This window comes from Danio rerio, chromosome 19 (assembly GCF_049306965.1).
Source record: "Danio rerio strain Tuebingen ecotype United States chromosome 19, GRCz12tu, whole genome shotgun sequence".
NCBI lineage: Eukaryota > Metazoa > Chordata > Actinopteri > Cypriniformes > Danionidae > Danio > Danio rerio.
Genome location: NC_133194.1, coordinates 30,369,240 through 30,388,568, shown reverse-complemented (window position 1 = coordinate 30,388,568; position 19,329 = coordinate 30,369,240). Strand labels below are relative to the sequence as shown.

The window sequence follows — 19,329 nt, the reverse complement described above, 5'->3', positions numbered from 1 at the left end:
GCTTTCCGGCTGCCTTCCATCCAATAGTGTGCGAGAATGGACTGTCACCCGGGTAACAGAGCTTTCGTTGTGCTGTAAAGCATTTCTAAATGCTGCAAAGACGCTGTTGTTAAACGTTCTAGAAAGCGTCGTAAAGAAACATGGTGGAGATAATTCAGTGGTCGAGACTGAATGTAAAACAAAACAACTTATAGGCAATAAAATGTTAAATGCTGATGACATGCTCTGCTTGTGCACTGTTGTGTGCAATGCAACGTTCAAGAGAAGGTGTTGTATTGACTTGTTTGCAGCCTGATGCATGTTTAACCCCTTACTGACAAACACAGGGCAAATACGCTTTATTTGTTTATTTATTTGTTTGCTCGTTTATTTATTTATTTAATCCCTTACTTACTGGAATTTGGCTGAGAGAAACTAAAAATACAAGTTACTGTGATATTAGTTTTTCTCAGTCTCCATTTCTCAGATCAGAACTGAAATTCTCAAATCTTCCTGTTCAATCTTCACATCACTGTCAGTTGTGCACATCAAAAATGCAGTTTCTCATTCCTTTGAACAAGTTGCAAATGCTTTTGTAAATCATGCAAAAGATCTAAATTTATTATTTTGGTCTCTGTCTGAATAGTCTCACCCCCACAACATTTAATCGTTTGTTCATGGCATAATTCTGTACATGCAAAGTTGTCTTAATATTTCGTCATAATGCATTTTTCTTTCTTTTTAAAACAAATCTGTCTACAATTGATATTTCTCCCAGGTGAATCTTGACTTTTTCTAATGAAGGTGCATCTCAAAGAAGATTTGTATGGTTACATTTCGACTTTTGTCAAGTTTTTTCTTTGTGCCATGCAGTGCTAGATAGATAGATAGATAGATAGATAGATAGATAGATAGATAGATAGATAGATAGATAGATAGATAGATAGATAGATAGATAGATAGATAGATAGATAGATAGATAGATAGAGATTCATAAAAAAGTGCTTACATATACCATATTGAATTCAGATATCTTAAAAGCACATTTTTATCATATAAACTCAAATTAGGTCACTATTTTCAAGACTATTGCTTATACAATGGTTTCTTAATTAATGTTCATATTTACAAATAAACATTTAAAAAATGGCAAGCCTTGTTTCACAATACGTAAGGAGATTTAAATGTGCATAAAACCAGGTCAAAAAAATGTTGTAATACATAACTATTATAGTCATACTGATAATTGTGTTCTTATAATTATGTGTGTGTGTGTGTGTGTGTGTGTGTGTGTGTGTGTGTGTGTGTGTGTGTGTGTGTGTGTGTGTGTGTGTGTGTCTGTTTGTGTGTGTGTGTGTGTGTGTGTGTGTGTGTGTGTGTGTGTGTATGTGTGTGTGTGTGTGTTTGTGACATATCAGGACATAAATCTGTATAATGACATGGGTATGACACAGGTATTACAAAAAGGAGGTGAAATATGAGGACATTAGTGACGTCCTCATTTCTCAAAATGCTTATAAATCCTACAGAATGAGTTTAATCAGAGAGTAAAGCTGCACACAGTCTCCTGTGATGGTTGGGTTTAGGGGTGGGGTGGGGTGAGGGCAATATAATATACGGTTTGGACAGTATAAAATGAATGGAAACCTATGTAATGTCCCCACTTTTCGCAAAAACAAAAGTGTGTGTGTGAGTGTGTTATTATTATAATTAACAAATATGATACATACAAATATTAAGGAATGTAATAAATGCAAGAAGAGTCTAAAGGTATAAAAAATTTGAGCTTTAAAAAACATTATAGCAGGAAAAAAGGTGTGTTTGGGTGAAATGCTTAAAATACTTGTATTAAACACAGAAAACCTGACAAATTACTTTAAATAAAACATCTGAACAATGTCTGTAGTAACCATAAATGGAGTAAATGACTCCAGTCCACTGAATTATCAAAAAATTACACAATTCGCTTTGCACTGTGGGCACATCACTACCTCAAGTGTGCATTTTTGTTCTAATAATATTTAAATGCCCTGTCATCAATCATTCCTAACAAAACCGTCAAGTTCAGAATATGAAGAGTTCAGATGCAAAAACCCAGCTGGAAAAAAAAAACTGCCATCTGAAATTCCTGTAGAAAATTGGCATTTTTCTCAAACTCCTATGTTTATGTCGAGTTTTAAAGACCATGACAAGAATGCATTCTTTGCCATAAAATTTAAATTACTGAACTTACACACAGGAGCTCAAAAATTTCAGATGGCATTTAGAGGTTTTTGCTTCATATATCAACTACAGTGCTGGGACTCCATGGAGTGATTTCCAAAAATAATCAATTCTAATGTGTGAAGAAACTAGGGTCAATTCCAAAGGTCAGAATTGATTCCACAAAGGGGAAATAGATTCCTCTTTCAGTTTTATTTTAGGTTTTACCTATTTAATAATTTGACTCTTTCTGCTGATCAGAAGTCACAAGCTAATAATTAATAGATAGGCTTTCCGTGAACAAATTTGGATGATATGCTTCAATGAACTGGTTCAAATAACCATGTCAGCAGTCCACTTATACTATGCAAAATTTCTAACAGCTGGTAAGTCATGCTGAAAAATCTAAAACTGTAAACTATGTGTACTGCTGATTATTTTGTTGAATTCTATGTGTTTGTATGGGCACATTGATACACAAATGTTTTTTGTTGTGTACCTTATACAGGTTTTTGAGCTCCACTTTGAATAAAAGATAACAGATGCACTACATGAAGGGTTTGTAATCTTTTGATCAACTTTTTCTTTTTCCCACATCAAAATACTTATGAAAGTCTTAGAATATGTCAAGTGATTACAGAACTAACAATCGGACATTTTTGGCACTCGGACAGCCATTCTCCATTGTCTCCCTTAAGTGAGTTTTACAACTTTACAACTTCACACAATATTTCGTTTGTTTCCATGGCAACATAACAAGCTTCAAATAAATATTTTTTAATTTGAAATCTTGGCTTGTAATTATAGCAGTTACATTGTTATAAACCTGTTATAAATTCTGTACGGAAAGGTACTTCCAAGACCGGGGAAATAACAGGTTAATAATCGTTATTTTATTATTTATCTCCTCCACCAGTATCCATACCAGCTCCTCCTCCTATTACAGGATAGGCTGGTGAGAGTGCCTCACAGCCATTGCCAGTCTCTGATTGGACAGCTTGGAAGTCAATCACATAGCTGTAGTCACTCCAGCAAACAGTGATCAGGTCAAGGGCGGGACTTGTTGGAATACTGGTGTGAAGAAAAAAATAACTCGTGCAGGACCCTCGATTACTCATTCCGTCCAGGTACAGCGGAAGCCAACCGACCTGAGGTGCTCGGCTCCCGTTATTCTCGTGTGCGTGCGCCAGATTATCGGTTGACTTCGAGCGACGCTACCGTGCCTCCTGCATCAGCCGCGGCTGTGCTTCATAGGGAATTATAGCAGCAGGAATGCGCATTAAATGATCGCTCTTACGTTTTAGTGCACTCGCGCAGGGGAAATGATGCATTGAGGACCGGCTGCTTTGCGGGCGTTTATCTTCAGAGCTTCATTACATCCACCTCGAACGGCGAACCTATACAATGGCTACTCTTTTGCGCAAAATCGGACTCATTCGGCTGCACGACCGAGACACGGAGGACCCGAAGCATCACCACCAGGGCTCTTTGAAAGGGACTAAAGGCAACCAGAAAAACAACAACACGAAGCACTGCAACACCAGCAACGAGACCAACAACATCCTCAGCACGCCTGAAATCAAAGCCAGGCGCTTCGACGTGTCCGGCAAGGACAAACCAGTCGTCAAACAGGACAAACCGATCAAGGACACGAAAGAGAAGCAGCAAACGGCGGGCAGCAAGGCGACGAGCGGCTCCGTGATGCTCCCGCCGGCGGCGAACCGACAACACTGCACGCAGGTGCGGACGCGGAGGCTGATGAAGGAGCTCCAGGAGATTCGTCGGCTCGGCGACAGCTTCATCACGGTGGAGCTGGCGGACGATAACCTCTTTGACTGGAATGTCAAGCTGCACCAGGTGGACAAGGACTCTGCGCTGTGGCAGGACATGAAGGAGACCAACACCGAGTTCATATTGCTGAATGTCACCTTCCCCGACAATTTCCCCTTCTCTCCTCCGTTCATGCGCGTCCTCACGCCGCGGCTGGAGAACGGATACGTGCTGGACGGAGGCGCGATCTGCATGGAGTTATTAACGCCCCGCGGCTGGTCGAGCGCGTACACCGTCGAGGCCGTGATGAGGCAGTTTGCTGCCAGTCTGGTGAAAGGACAGGTGAGGATGGGTTATTGCTATAGCAGCATTGCTTTCCTCACATCTCATGTTTCTTGACGCCATCCTCCATTTTGGCATCGTCGTACAGGTGAATCGCATGAAGTCATTAAATACGGGTCCATATGAAAATGCTAGTTTCACATACACTGCTCGTGAATGTAATAACACCGTGAACATACTCACCTTCATTTAGTTCCAAACATGGTTTAGTGTGTGTATAAAAATCGATCAAATGAGATCAGTGCATCTTTTACCATGCAATGAAGTAAAAAATGGTGGCTGAAGGTGGTGTGTACGTGTGTGTTCCATTATTTTGGAACAACACGGGGTCGAATTGTCATTTATGGATGAATTGCCTTCAGCAGAGAACCTTGTTCATTTATAAAAAACAAAGGTTCCTAATTGCCATTTATGCTTCCATGAAGTACCACTTATCATGTAATGATAATTACAATTCTATAAAGTGGAAACATTTTCTTATGTTCTTTACAAATTGAAAAAAGGTTACTATGAAGAATTGATCACAGAAAGGTTCTTTAAGGGAACAAAAATGGTTCTTATATAACATCATTGTGTAAACGTTTTCATGGAACCTTTATTTTATGTTGGCTGTTTTAATGGGTGAACATCCTTGATGTGCCATTAGAGGCTCTTCTGATCAGCATATTGGCATCATCCTTTAACTTAGCAAAGCAAAGTCCTATTGAGTATATTGAAGAACTAATACACATGTGGTCTTATAAAATACCAAAGAAAAATCTTTTTGCATTGCAGTAGCAGGCAGTATAACCTATTTTGGCACCTTATTAAGAGAGTACAAGAAAAATTGTAATCAAAATTGGTTTCATGATGATTCATATAGGTTATTTCAAATAAATGTGCGGAATAAGGTTTCTTTATTATTATTAATCAGTTTGTAACCATACTGTCCCACAGAATCTCATTTTTGAGATCTGCAATGCAAGATGCTCAAGAGATGGTTCTGCAGTTGTTACAAGCCAAAATCTGCTGCTATATTAAACCACTTTTCTTAAGAGTGTATTGCAGTCTGGATCTTGACTAGTAATGTGATTAGATGGGCTCTGTAGATGGATCACATCGGTCATTAAGATAGTCCTGTTCTAAGGATGATTGCGAAGACCAGCAAGGGTCATGGGAATGGATGAGAATCCTTAATGAAGCTAGAGACTGGCCATTAACCCTCAGCTGTAAATCTGAGAGAAAAGACCTGTTCATCTACCCTTACCTCAACCTGTCAAGAGCTCTTAAATGCCAAATTCATGATGAGCCTGAGGCGACTAGATAACCATTTTTTCCCCCAAATGACCCAAAGCACTCTGGGGTAATTACCGTTTTAGCTGCCGCTGACACAACAGACCCCCAATTAATATGCAGCTATTGTATTATAAGAAGTAACGGCAGGCCACATTTTGCTGCAGAGCATTCATGGTTTATTGCCTTTGGTTATAATACTTTTAAAGCAAGTAATTCCTCTTTTATTCGTTTAATTGTTTATAAAAGGCTCCTTTTGATTCTGTGAGGACATGATGTGCTTTGACAGTCATTTAAATGGTACTTTTTATTTTTTGAAAATTGGCTTCAGTTTTCAAAGATTTTTCTCCAGACAGTCTTCAAACATTTGCTGATTTTTAAGGCTCTCTAAGTCAAAATCGTCACAAAATAACATCAATTAAAATTAAAAAACAATCAAACTGTATTAGACAATTACTAAGATGTCGTATGTTTGAAATGAAAGGAACTGTTATGTGCCATCAAGCCTCCTATTTAGAGTCTAGAACTGCCATGTGTCATTAGCCTCCTATTTAGAGTGTAATTTACCTGTATTTTTAGTGATTACCAACAATATTCCTGCCCTTGTTCAATTTACATACCATGTCCTTTTTGCCTTAATACTATAAGCTGCATCAAACAGGCGTACGCTTCATGTGATGCTATGATGCAAAGAGCAACACTGGCACATGTTGGTTACATAATCCCTACCGTCTGTGGTGTCCCAGAATGCACAGAGTCCGAGCGCGACCATTGACTGATCTCCATTCACAGGATTACCCATCAGGCATTACACACGGGTACAGCGCAGTGCTCGATACGCACCAAACCAAAATAGCGCAGGGAGACATGGGTGATGCCGCTAGCATGCTGCAGGGAAAACGCTGATGCGAATAACCTGGATTAACATTGACGCGGCTCCCTCCACCGGTGGCTCTCAAGCGTGAGAGAAACGATTTCCGAGAGAGACCGTAAACACAATAAAGCTTAATTAAGGCTCCATTGGTTCCTTTTAATCCAAAAATCACAGGCTATTCTGAGGGGATAAGGCAGGCTCTTCTCGATTGAGCACACACGGTTACTTCTGGGCCATTAGATCTCATCCTGACTGATAGAGCCTGAGGGAAGAGCCGGCTATTTCGGTCTCTCTGTCCCTGCTGTCTTACATCAGCACTGGCACTAGACTGACCTCAGTCCTGGGGCATCGGAAAGCACATCCTTTTTGCTCATTTAGTGGATGCTGGGTTCGTGAGATCTCCTACATAGCCTGTAGTGGCATATTTACACATTGGTGCTTTGCATGCTGAGCCCACAGAAGTTCAACCCAAGAGATTTTAATGCAGCTTGGACGTCCTGTTCTGTTGGAAAGAACATTCTGCCTATAACATTTCTCTCTGTTTAAAACAAAAACAAAACTCCAACATATTAAAGCAACATTTTTTTTTTTGGAAATAGGCTTACATTACAACCCCCCTTGAGTTAAACGGTTGAGTTTTAACATTTTTTAATCTATTCAGCCAATCTCTGGGTCTTTTAACTTAGCCGAGCATAATTTATTAGATCTAATGAAAACATTAGTTCAAAAATTCAGAATTTTTTTCTATACAAAGCTTCTTTTTTTTCAGCGAGATGCTAATGGTCTAATCTGATTCAATGATTTAAGCTAAGCTAAGCTAAAATGTTCCTGACAGACACTGAGATTGCAAAAATTGTAAAACTGTTTTACTGTCTAGGTGACTTGTAAAATTAGCCTATTTACAAGAAAGCGTAATGCTACTTTAAGTTATTAAAGGGACTATAATTCAAAGCCCCTTGTTTTTTGTAGTAGGGCTGCACAATATTGAAAAAAATCTAACACTGTAATATTTTTTATTCTGCAATATATATTGCAATATTAATACAATTTCACCAAATGAATTGAATAACTATTTGAGAAGAATTTAGAATTTTCAATTGATTAGAATGATTAGGAGAGTGCATAAAATTTTATAAACAGTCTACAAGTATAGATAAATTCAATAAAGAAAAAGAAACCAAAGGGATTTTAATGTAGCTTGGACATCCTGTTCTGTTGGAAAGAACATTCTGCCTATAACATCTCTTTCTGTTTAAAAAAAAAAAAAAACAACGTATCAAAGGAAGCTTCCACTTTTTTTGGAAACAGATTTTTTTAGCATCTCACTTGGTTTATAAAAAAAAGTTCAGATAATTTTTCTATATAAAGCTTTTTTTATTGAGCAAGTTGCTAATGGTCTAATCCGATTCAATGATTTATGCTAAGCTAAAATAATCCTGCCAGACTCTGATTTTAGCAAGAGGGATTCAAAAATTGTAAAACTCAACTGTTTAACTCTAGCTGACTTGTAAAATAAGCCTATTTACGAAAATTTGGAGTGCTTCTTTAAGTTATTAAAGGGGCTGTTATATTTAGAATTCAAAACCCCTTGTTATTTGTTGTAGGGCAGAACGATATTGGAAAAATCTAACATTGTGATTTTTTTTTAAATTCTGTGATATGTATTGCTACATTAATACAGTTTCACCAGATAAATTGAATAACTATTCGGGAAGAATTTAGACTTTTAGATTGATTGGGATGATTAGGGGAGTGCATCAAATATTACAAACAATCTACAAGCATAGATACAATTCAATAAAGAATAAGATATTAATTAAATAAACAGCGTTTTATTGTTTTCAAGTATACAGTAATTGAATAACCAAATGTATAATAATACTGCATTGTCTTGAGATAAAAAGGTTACAAATGGTACAATTTGTCATGCCTGAATGCTTTTAAACCCTTCACACAGTCACAGGCCTCAAAAAACACTTGCAAAATGATAACTTATATTCAAGACTCAACTTATAGTCGCGATGTGACTATTGTGAATGATCACATTGTGATATCATTGCTGAAACGATATAAGGTGCAGCCCTAATTTGTAGATATTAAAATTACACTGTTGGAAAAGTTTGATTATATTTGGTTTTTAATTAATTCCCTTGTTTTTACATATTGACACTACTGTACAGAACAGCTCTTACTGTATTTTCCTGAACAATATAATTCATTCAGGTAGTACAGAATTAGATATTACACAGTGTGAATGAATCTCACTCCTTTTTTCATATTCCTGACAAAAACTTCTGGAGATCTTTACATACAATAGACAATCTTTGAAGTCAAGGTCTCTTTTTTGTTGTTTTGTTACAAGTTGTTCACACATTGTCACTTAAAAAGTGATGATTGTTCTTACATATAGCATCATTCAGTTATGTTTTACTGTCCTATGCATGGATGTCTATGCCTGTCACTGGTCACTGTTGCATATATCTTTTTATTCATTTGTTTGGTCAATCCTGATTGTTGGCTGGCATTTCGAGCATGGCAAACGAAAATAAAAAGTTTATCTTGTCCTTAACACACTGGCTGAGTGCAGAACAGGCTTTAGGGATTTATGAATACCTTTTATCTTTGCCATAAAGTGCCTTGAATGACCCACTATAATTTGTTTAATCTACAAAGAATAGAAATACCAAATTTAAGTCAACACCTACGTTCAAATAGACCACGTTTCTTTTTTAAAAGCATTTCACTAGTTTTGTTGTACAAAATTCATGCACAGGTTTTTTCGAAATAAAATGGCTTTTTTGTAATCCTTAAAAAATTCAATGAGGTCCAATCCTCTTAATTAAAAAAGTAATAATTAAAAAAAAAATCTAAATGCTTTGTTGTGGTATAAATATTAACTTTTCATGATTCAATCAAGTGTGGATTTATTTTGTAAAAATATCAATGTAAAAAAAAGCTGTTAAAGTACAGTAAAGTTTTCAATATGGTTCATAAACAAAATGGAAAACTTTTGCATTTGACCATTAATTTACAAAACAACATTCTTTTTAGAAACTACACTGTTATTGTCACACATTTTGTGTGTGTACACATTTTTGTGACATTTCAGGGCACAAATGTGTATAATGACATGGGCATGACAGGTATTACAAGAAGGGAAGGACATTGATGATAAAGCCCACAGAATTAGTTTTATATTTTTGGGGTGAGAGTTGGCTTTAGGGACAGGGATAGGGTAGGGCAATGGAAAATACTGTTTGTACAGTATACTTACATATGTTTTCAATTGTTATGTCCCCACAATTCACAAACACAAACTTGTGTGTGAAACACTTTTTCCAGTTGGAAGCATATATCTTATAACCTAAAATTGGTTTCACTGGTTTTTACACATTTTCTTTTATTTAATTTCTGTTGGGTTCACAATCAGGCAGACATCTTGAGACATTAGCAATTAGCCATTTTTGCCTCTTTTCATACTTTGAAACAATCACTTCAGGGGAAGAACTCATTTTTTACTGCGGGATGCCGCAATCCTGCATGCATCATTGCATCATATCTATTCCCATTATCCTTTACCAGCGATCAAAATGGCTGAACCTGGTGTTAAAATGCTCTTGAAGCTTGTTTAAATAATTCAGCCTGAGGTTTTATCAAGCACAGCCTCTTGATTTACTGTGTCTTCAAAGCTCAGCGCAGTCGGCTTTGAAATTGAAAATTGGAAAACCTCTGAAAATGGAGGACCAGAACCATTTAATCATTTCCATCCATCATTCACACATCTTCACCTGCATGTCAGTTACATAATATATGACAACACTCAAGAAAAAAGGTAAATTAATTTAGTGTCACAATACATCTACACACTTTCTCTCAACTTTGACTTCATAAACAAAGGTTGATTTTGATGGGTTGAATCAAGCTTCTTTGATTCTTTTTAGCAAGCCTCTGATGACTTTTTAAGAAATGATTCACTTAAAAACAGTTTTTAAACATTCAATTAGATGAACACCACTTTTTTGGTAAAAGACTCATTTTTAATCTACCCAGCCAATCTCCAGATCTGGCAGGAGAAAATTTAGCTTAGCATGAATCATTGCATTGGATTAGACCATTAGCATTTCACTTAAAAAAAAATATTATTAAAAAAAGAGTATTGAAATAGTAATGAAGGGATTTTGCTGTCATACCATGGCTGCAGCAGACATAAAGATATTACGCAGTGCAGTTATTTTCAGATGCTTCATAAATATTGCAATTTAATTTTATTATTGCTTTTAATTTTTCATTAGTCTTTGTACAACGTAACTAATGAAGAGTCAAGTTTTAAATAGAAACATTATCAAAACTTCTTTATTTGGCGCGGGATGCTAATGATCTAATGCAATTCAATCATCTGCTAAGCGAAGTTTAAAGTGCTACTGACAGACTCAAAAAAATGGCTTAATAAATTTAAAGGTGCTAAAATTCAACAGTTTAAATTAGGCCTGGGTGATTAATCAAAATCGACATTCAGCACCTATATTCTGTCTAATTTTTCCAGGTAAGTTTTTTCAATTACTTTCCCTACCGTGTGTGGAGTCACATGACCACCGCTCTGTTTATACTTCAGCGTTGAGCACAGTCGCAAACACCTCATCGTGACCGACGCCGACGCTGACCTCTTAACTACATTTCATGATGACACATAGCCCAAGCTCTGTGATTAGTAGCATTGACGAGTGATGGTGGCTCAGAGAAGGCAAAAAAATAAAATTAATAAAAAAGAATTGTTCATTAATCATAATCGAGTTAAAATGTTCAGTTTATCGAGATTTTAATTTTGGGCCAAGTTGTCCAGCCCTACTTTAAATCTAGGGGAGTTGTAAAATTTGCACATTTTCAAAACACTCTTTTATTACACTCAGAATTTAACCTACGAACATTTTTTTATTATAGTTGTTTCATAGAACTGGTCTGGATATTATTTTAACATAATGACTTTTTAAGTACTTTTCACCATTAAATGGTGAAGATGAAAGTATATTTGATAATTAAATGTTGTGTCACACAGGATATGTCACAATCCTATACGAGATGAAATTTCCTTTTTACACTGCACACTTTCTTAAGTTTTTGTCAAGAAGATATTGACATTTTAACGGTTGCGTGTTTAGGATAGAGCTTTTAGCCTCTCTATAGAAGGTCTGAGTCAAGAGTCGTTCAGGTTGAACAAATTCTAATGTGCTCAAGGCTTTAAAAATGTTTGGAGTGCTTCTTTAAAGCCGACATGGAATGGAAGTTAAGAACTATCCATGGATCTAATTCAGTAACTAATTTTATTATCTAACATTAACAAAGAGGTGATACGGTGGCTCAGTGGTTAGCACTGTCGGCTCACAACATGAAGGTCCCAGCTGGATCAGTTTGCATTTCTGTGTGGAGTTTGCATGTTTTCCCAGTGTTCGCATGACTTTCCTTCGGATACTCCAGTTTCCCCCAGTCCAAAGACGTTTGCTATAAGTGAATTTAATAAACTAAATTAAGCGTAGTGTATGAGTTTGTGCATATGAGTGTATATGGGTGTTTCCCAGTCCTGGGTTGCAGTTGGAAGTGCATCCGCTGTGTGAAATATATGCTGGATAAGTTTGCGGTTTATTCCGCTGTGGTGACCCCTGATGAATAAAGAGACTAAGCCAGAGGAAAATTAATGAATGAACATTAACAAAGATGAATAAATTCTGTAATATATTGTTTGTTCATGTTAGTAAATACATTAACTAGTACAATCTTAATGTAAAATAATTAGCAATTTGTTGTATGCTAATAAGTAGGGCCACTTAGAATCTGTATGCACAGAAATCCGCAGATTTTTAGCACATCGAGTCTATTTATTTACTTGTGTTTAAATTTATATTTAGTTTTTTAATTAAGGTTAGTAAATTTATTGACTTATATAAAAGCCCTTTGATTTATTTATAAGACAGTTTGTAAAGTAATCTTTTCTGTTTTCTTTAGATGTATTATGTGATAGACTTGCTTTGTTAACCAAATAAGTGGATCTAGTTGGATTTGCATCGTTAACATTAAATAAAAAGTTTTTATTTTTTTTATTTAATATATTAAGTTTTTAGTTACTCCCAAAATAATTCTGCATAAATCTGCATACTTTAAAAAATGTCTGCAGATTCTGTCTGGCCCTAATGATAAGTTTTAAGCCAAATTTACAACAAAGATAATAACCGTAACGATAAACCTAATAGTTCAAAGAATTGTTCGAAAGATTTAATAGAGTGCAATAAATGTTTACTGATGGTCAAGATGTACTCGAATGCACCTAGTTACTAGTTGTGTTACTAGTTTCAGCAGTTGTTGTCTCAGAATAACATACCTTGGAATGTTGTGACTGACCAATCAGAATCAAGTATTCCGGACAGCTGTGTAATGAATAAAGTTATAACTCTTGGTGTCAACAGGTCTATACATAATATGCTTTAATGTCTCTTCCAACATTTTTTAATTCCCATTATTCTATTATGAATTCATTTTGGTATTCACTTAACTAGTAGAAAGTATTAAGTCTTCCAAACATTGTGTTTTCTCTTTAGGGTCGCATCTGCAGGAAAGCAGGCAAGTCTAAGAAAGCCTTTAGTCGCAAGGAAGCTGAAGCAACCTTCAAGAGTCTTGTCAAGACCCATGAGAAGTATGGCTGGGTCTCTCCTCCCGTGTCCGACGGCTGATGTCAGCATCTTCGACGGCGATCCCGACATGGTGTTTTTCAGTTGGGTTTTCTTCTTTTTCATCATCAAACTTAACTACGACAAAAAAACAAAACAAAAACAACAACAAAAGCTAGCGCGTCATATCTCACACATCAACGTGGCACATTGAGCATCATTCCGTCCTTCACTCTTCTTCATCGAGGTGCCATGGACCGAACACTCGCTGCAACATCACAATTACTCATGAGTGGCCGTCACTGCAGCTACATACAGCTAAAGACTCCGGATACGACTGAGGCTCTAAGCAAAATTAAATGTGCACCAATCCTCCCTCTATATACTGTCTGTCTGTCTTGCTTCTTTTCTCCACCATCTATCCCTCGTTCTTTTAATAGCTGACAATGACTTGCGCTGAACAGCATCAGACCTGCCCCCCATTTACATGCAAATGACTTTGTTAACACTTAATAGATAAGCAGATCATCACACTACATTCGAGGTTCAGTTTTGCTGGTTTCCTCCTCATTGACTGTGCTGTTTTTCACGGTTGGATGCAACTTGATGATTGTAATTTATGTAGAGCTGTGCTCTTTCTTTTCCTCTGTGCGCGTGGCGAAATTTAGACATCACTGTGTTGCGTAGATGGTGATTGATTTCCAATGGAGAAAAAAAAAATACTCTAGGGCTTTGTTCAGACAGGCAGCAAATATCTGATTTTTTAGGCATATCCCATTCAAATTCAATTACAGTTTTGAAGGCTGAACATCACATCAATGTGATTTGAAATTTCAAGATCCAAATCAATGTTCAGTACATTTCTCCTCACATAGCAAACCATGTGACTGTAAATGAGTGCACGAGTCAGCAGTATATGCATGGATGCATAAAAATGCCTCTTGCGAGTCTAGCACCACCACATGATAGACACGAGCAGAGGAAATATTCCCAGTTTTCCATCCTCTCGTTCCACATTGACAGCTGCTCTCGGTTGTCTGGCGTCGCACTGGATTTCCACAACACAGTCTGAACAAACACCAGATTTCATCACTTACAAAATGGCAGACTCTCAATCCCAAAATTGCGAATTGGATTGGCGTGCAGTGTGAACAAAGCCTTCTTCGCTAATACAGAGGTCCAAGATTTTAAAAAACAAAACAAACAAAAAAAGGCATAAACCACCTCTGTTGATTGTTTTATTATTTGTTTTCGGAGAAGACCAAAAGCTCTTAATTCTAATGGTTTAGATACCAGATGGCATTAGTGAATGTCAGCGTCCCAGTGGGATCTTGGCATTGGCGAGAAATAGAGAGAGGCATGTGACAGACATAGTGATGTTTGCAGAGCACCGAACAACAGGACATGGCCGACCAAGCAGACCCGACCTCATGTTAAAATATTGCAGTATCTTGGCACTTTCACATGCCGATGATCAAACACGATCAAAAATTAATTGTGTTGATTCGCTTGTACTATTTGGGCTTGTCATTAATCGATATGCTTGTGGTTGTCGGCCTGATTCCTCCACCCTGCACTGACTCTGCATCACTTTGCCGTGTGCTTGATCAATACTAGACTAGAACATCGGTAAACAGAACAAAATGGCTGACAGCCCGGGATGCAAGATCTCACGACTGCGTAAATCAGCCTGCGAAGCTCCGTTATGACTCTGACAAGAGGCAGATGAAGAAGGACAGAGGTGAAGAGAGAGACGCTGAGGGGGCGATTCCTTTGTTCAGAAACCTTGAGGAATGAGGGCGGCTCGTTTAGTTGCCTGATTGATGCTCTCCGAGAGACGCAGCTCCACGCCTTGATGTTTATTGACTTCTCCTTCAAATGTCAGCGTGAATCTGGAACAGCTCGACTGCATCTTGTGAGCGGTGAGATGCAGAAGAAGCTCTGTTTGTTTTAGATCCCACCCTAACCATGGTGCTCTCCACACGGTGTGTTTGTGTAATACAAATGTAGTCGAGGAGGCGATATTATATAAGGCCTGTTAGATGAGGAATTCACACAAAAAATGTTCATTCTCTCAGAAACGTTTTTTAACCGTAGTGCAGTTTCAAGTGTGTATGGCTCTCTTTAGTCATTGAAATTGGAAAAGTGTGTAGTGGCTGCTCTTTCTCCATTAAATTGTCATTCTTAATTGTCAGCTGTTCTCTGAAGGCATGAGTGTTTAATACAAGGAAAGATCTCAATTTAAAGGGGTGTTTACATGACACTGAACTAAAAACTGAAAATATTTTCTGTATTTTGTCCATTTCTGAAAATGCAAATGATTTTTTTTATCATCTAAACCAGTGTTTCTGAACCATGGTTCTGGTTGACCACCAACACAAGATTTCTTCTTTGTCTGTCAAACCCATCACAGGTCTTTCACTCCCTGCTAATGAGCTGATGATCTGGATCAGATGTGTTTGGTTAAGGGGACATGGAAAATATGTACAGTTGGTGGTCTTCCAGAAACATGGTTGAGAAACACTGATCTAAACTACGAAAATACAAATTTGCGGTTGCCGAGAGAGCTTAACGTGCTGCAAATTAAGAAAACACATGCAATTACAAAAAATGCTTGCAAATTGAGAAAAGATCTTCATCAGTTTGACAGTACACGTGCTGCAATTCATCACAACACAAACACATTTAAAAAAAAACGCACTACAACGTAAACATTTTACAAAAATGCACTGCATTTTTTCACAACACATTGGAAATGTTTCAAGGAGACCCTAAAACATAACAGACTCTTTTATTTATGTTATGGTTATTTAGGCTAATAAATACTAAAAAAAACGGAAATCAGGTTATTAAAATAAACAAACAAAAACTTACCTGTCAAAGATCACATACGTCCGATTCACACGGGGCTTTAGCGTCAACGGTTGACAGAGGGCGTGTCTGAAGATTGTCACAGCAGCATCAGTCAATGAAATTAGTTCGCAATCAACTACTGTCTAAGCTGTTGTATTTGCATGAGGGAATCTAATTGGCTGACGCATCCTTTGGCACTTAAAAAGCTGAGTTCACAAATTCTGCAGTGAGCTACGCCACTGAAGCGGCTCCGACGTATCCACAATGCAGTTTAGCAACGCTTGACTTCACCCATTCAAAGAGAATGGGAAGCGTCACAACTTTACTGAGCAATAGTCATGGCACAGCGCTGTCTGTCACGTTTTTTTTTTTTTTTTTTTACATTTCCGTTGTGTTGCGTTCTTTTTCTGTTTTGAGAAAATGCAGCGTTTTTTATTTTCGCGTTTTTTTTTTTTTTTTTATGTGTTTACGTTGAGATGATTTGAAGTACGTGTATGGGCAAACTGATGAGGATCTTTTTTCAATTTGCTGGTGTTTTTGGAAATTGCATGTGTTTTCTTCAATTGCAGTATGTTAAGCTTTCTCGGCTACCCTATAAACATTGACAGGAGCACATGCAAATTATGTGTTGAGTCTACCATCAGTAGTTTTAAAGGTGCTATATGAAATATTTATTTAGTACTATTATTATCATGCACAGGTCTTTAACAACCATGGGCCTGTATGGCATCATTTTGACAATTACATTTGTTTGTACATTGTCATAAATATACACAAAGTAAAGGACTAAGACAGTCTACAGTCTGGTGCCACATTTACTCAAAAAACAAATTTTGCTGCTTGTTCAACTTACTAAAAATGAGTTGAAAAAACACAATTCTTAAATTTTTGGGGACAACTTAATTGTTTTATGTTCAATCCCATTAAGCTTAATCTTTTTGTTTTGGAGCACCATAAAGGAATTGTGTGGACCCAACATTTCTTACAGTGTTTGATATCAGCGTGGGTGGCATGGCTCAGTGGTTACCTCTGTCGCCTTACAGCAAGAAGGTCCCAGCTGGACTAGTTGGTGTTTCTGTGTGGAGTTTGCATGTTTTCCCCATGTTGGTAAGGGGTTTACTCCGGGTGCTCCGGTTTCCCCCACATTCTAAAAGACATACGCTATTCTTGAACTGGGTAAACAAAATTGGCCGTAGTGTATGAGAGTGTGTGAATTAGTGTGCATGGGTGTTTCCCAGTAATGGGTTGCGGCTGAAAGGGCATCTGCTGCATAAAACATGTGCCGGAATACTTGGTAGTTAATTCCGCTGTGACGACCCCTGATAACTAAAGTACCAAATAAGGTTTAAAGGAAGATGAATGATGTCAGTGTTTTGACATCATTATAACTGCTGATATGATAAATCCTTGATGCTTTTAGTTTAAAATCCCTCGTTTGTGCGTTGTATACTTGGTGGGCCACCCAAAATAATCACATGACTTCAGAAGACTCTAATATGGCGGTAGGAGATTATGAGTATGATTTTATCTTAATATTTTGTCATTTTAAAACATGACAGCCTTGATCTACACTGACTGTCATTATATAGAGAAGAACAACAGTTTGCTTCTTGTCGAAAGAAAGCCATACACATTTGACTTCATTTTGAATGAACTACTACTTAAAAAAACAACACTACGAGGTTGAAAATAATCTATTTCCATGTTGATACACATAATATTTCAAGGGTAATCTTCTCCAGATATGGAAACAGCATGTGCCAAAAGCTTAATGTACTTTGTCACCATTTCCTTGTGTGTTTTCCTGTGTGTAACTGCTGCGCTCTCAGTAGAAAGACTCTCTGCTATCACTGACGGTTTCAAATGTCACATGAGAAGCTGCTAATTAATACGGCATTTGAACAAAAAAAAAAAGGCGAAAAAGACGAAGACACTGCTGTGTAAATGATAAAACCGCAAATTCTGATGCCCTGAAGGAAGATGACTGTGGAAACAACACTGTATGATGATGCGTTATTGATATTTATTTCTGTCTAGTAGTTTTTGTGTTATTAATATTAAGGTTATCCATTATAATAAATGGAGTGCTATGAAAAGTGGCAAACACTAATTTTGCTGTATGCAGTGGTGTTCATGGGAAATGAAGTTCATGCTGATCACTGGAGAACTTATATTTCATGTTCGTATCAATGCAGCGATTGTAAAAAACAAACAAAAAAAACAAACATGCGTAAACCCTGGTGTGGGTGGCTTATTGCAGATTTCTGTGTGATCGCAGATGGTGTCTCTTATCACTACTGAAGTGCATTTGGTCTTCTCCAGACTCTTGTTTGGACATTACTGAGAAGTGGTCGTGTGTTTTCCTATTTAGCGAGAGGAGATACTATACCAAGGACTTACTATAACCAGTCGAAAATATCGCGAAATTGGATGTTTTCTGGTTTAAAGCATAATTTTGTGATATAGTTTAGCGCCGTAGTTTGCAGAAACTAACTAACAGAGTTAATCGTCCAAACGAGTGAGATAATTCTGTTGTATTATATCTGCATGTGGTCTGTGATTGTTAGCTAGCTAACTTTTCTTTTTCCTCTTCGTTTTTGGGTTTCGTTTTTTTTTTTCAAAAATGCAAGAAAGTAACGAAAAAGAGCAGAAGCCGCTTCTTTGTACTTTTGGGTTCGTTCCGTTTGTCCTGGTTTTTCTTTATTAATGTCCTTAAATGTCAAATTGTGTTCTATGAATGTGTTTTAATTTATTTGTAGTTTGCCAAAATGAAGATTTTGAAGCATGTTGCAGGCATTGTCACTGATGATAAAAAGAGAAAGAAAATAAATGGAAAAAAAATATTAATATATGTACCTGAATTGAAAGGAGTCTGGTATATGTAGTGATCTCAGGCTTTCACGGGGTGAAAGGTAAAAACTACAAGACAATGTGTTTTCTGCACTGCGTGAACATCATGCCAGGATGTGGTCAGAGCAAAACCAAACAGGAATGTGCAATAAAGGCTGTAGGCTGATTCCACCCTGGAAGCACTTGGTGTTTGTCTTCTTTGCTTTCCAGGATCTCTGCTTCGGAGCATGCGGTTTTTCTGTTGCGCCCAGTGCGTTTGAGGATATCGAATCACCCGTGACGGTGAATGATAACACCGGCTTCTCTCCAGAAAGCCACTCGTCCACATTTCCCCTCATTAAGACCATATGCACATTTACAGAATTCATCGTGCTTGTCACGGTAATTAAGTTACAATACAACAACTGTGTTCATTTATATCTTTCATTTAAAAGCCCCTCCCTCCTCTCATTGCTATGCAACAGGAATAATGATCTGCTACTGGGTGCTGAGTGTGATCTGTTTACCAAGTAAACAACTCTTGCTGATATT

General features: G+C 37.2%; 1 protein-coding gene across 1 annotated transcript; it reads left to right on the top strand.

Moving 5' to 3' along the window:
* The first annotated feature begins 3,297 nt into the window (after positions 1-3,297).
* On the top strand, positions 3,298-18,977 carry ube2ql1 (ubiquitin conjugating enzyme E2 QL1). Its single transcript, XM_680552.10, has 2 exons — positions 3,298-4,293; positions 13,027-18,977. Exons 1-2 carry the CDS (start codon positions 3,586-3,588, stop codon positions 13,156-13,158), a joined length of 840 nt encoding a protein of 279 aa, XP_685644.2. The 5' UTR covers positions 3,298-3,585; the 3' UTR covers positions 13,159-18,977.
* Positions 18,978-19,329: the final 352 nt, after the last annotated feature.

What these genes read in the sequence shown, in the direction of transcription:
- ube2ql1 (XM_680552.10), top strand. Translation starts at nt 3,586, where the DNA reads ATGGCTACTCTTTTGCGCAAAATCGGACTCATTCGGCTGCACGACCGA. An exon ending in CCAGTCTGGTGAAAGGACAG is followed by an intron (nt 4,294 to 13,026) that starts GTGAGGATGGGT and finishes TTTTCTCTTTAG; the next exon opens with GGTCGCATCTGCAGGAAAGC.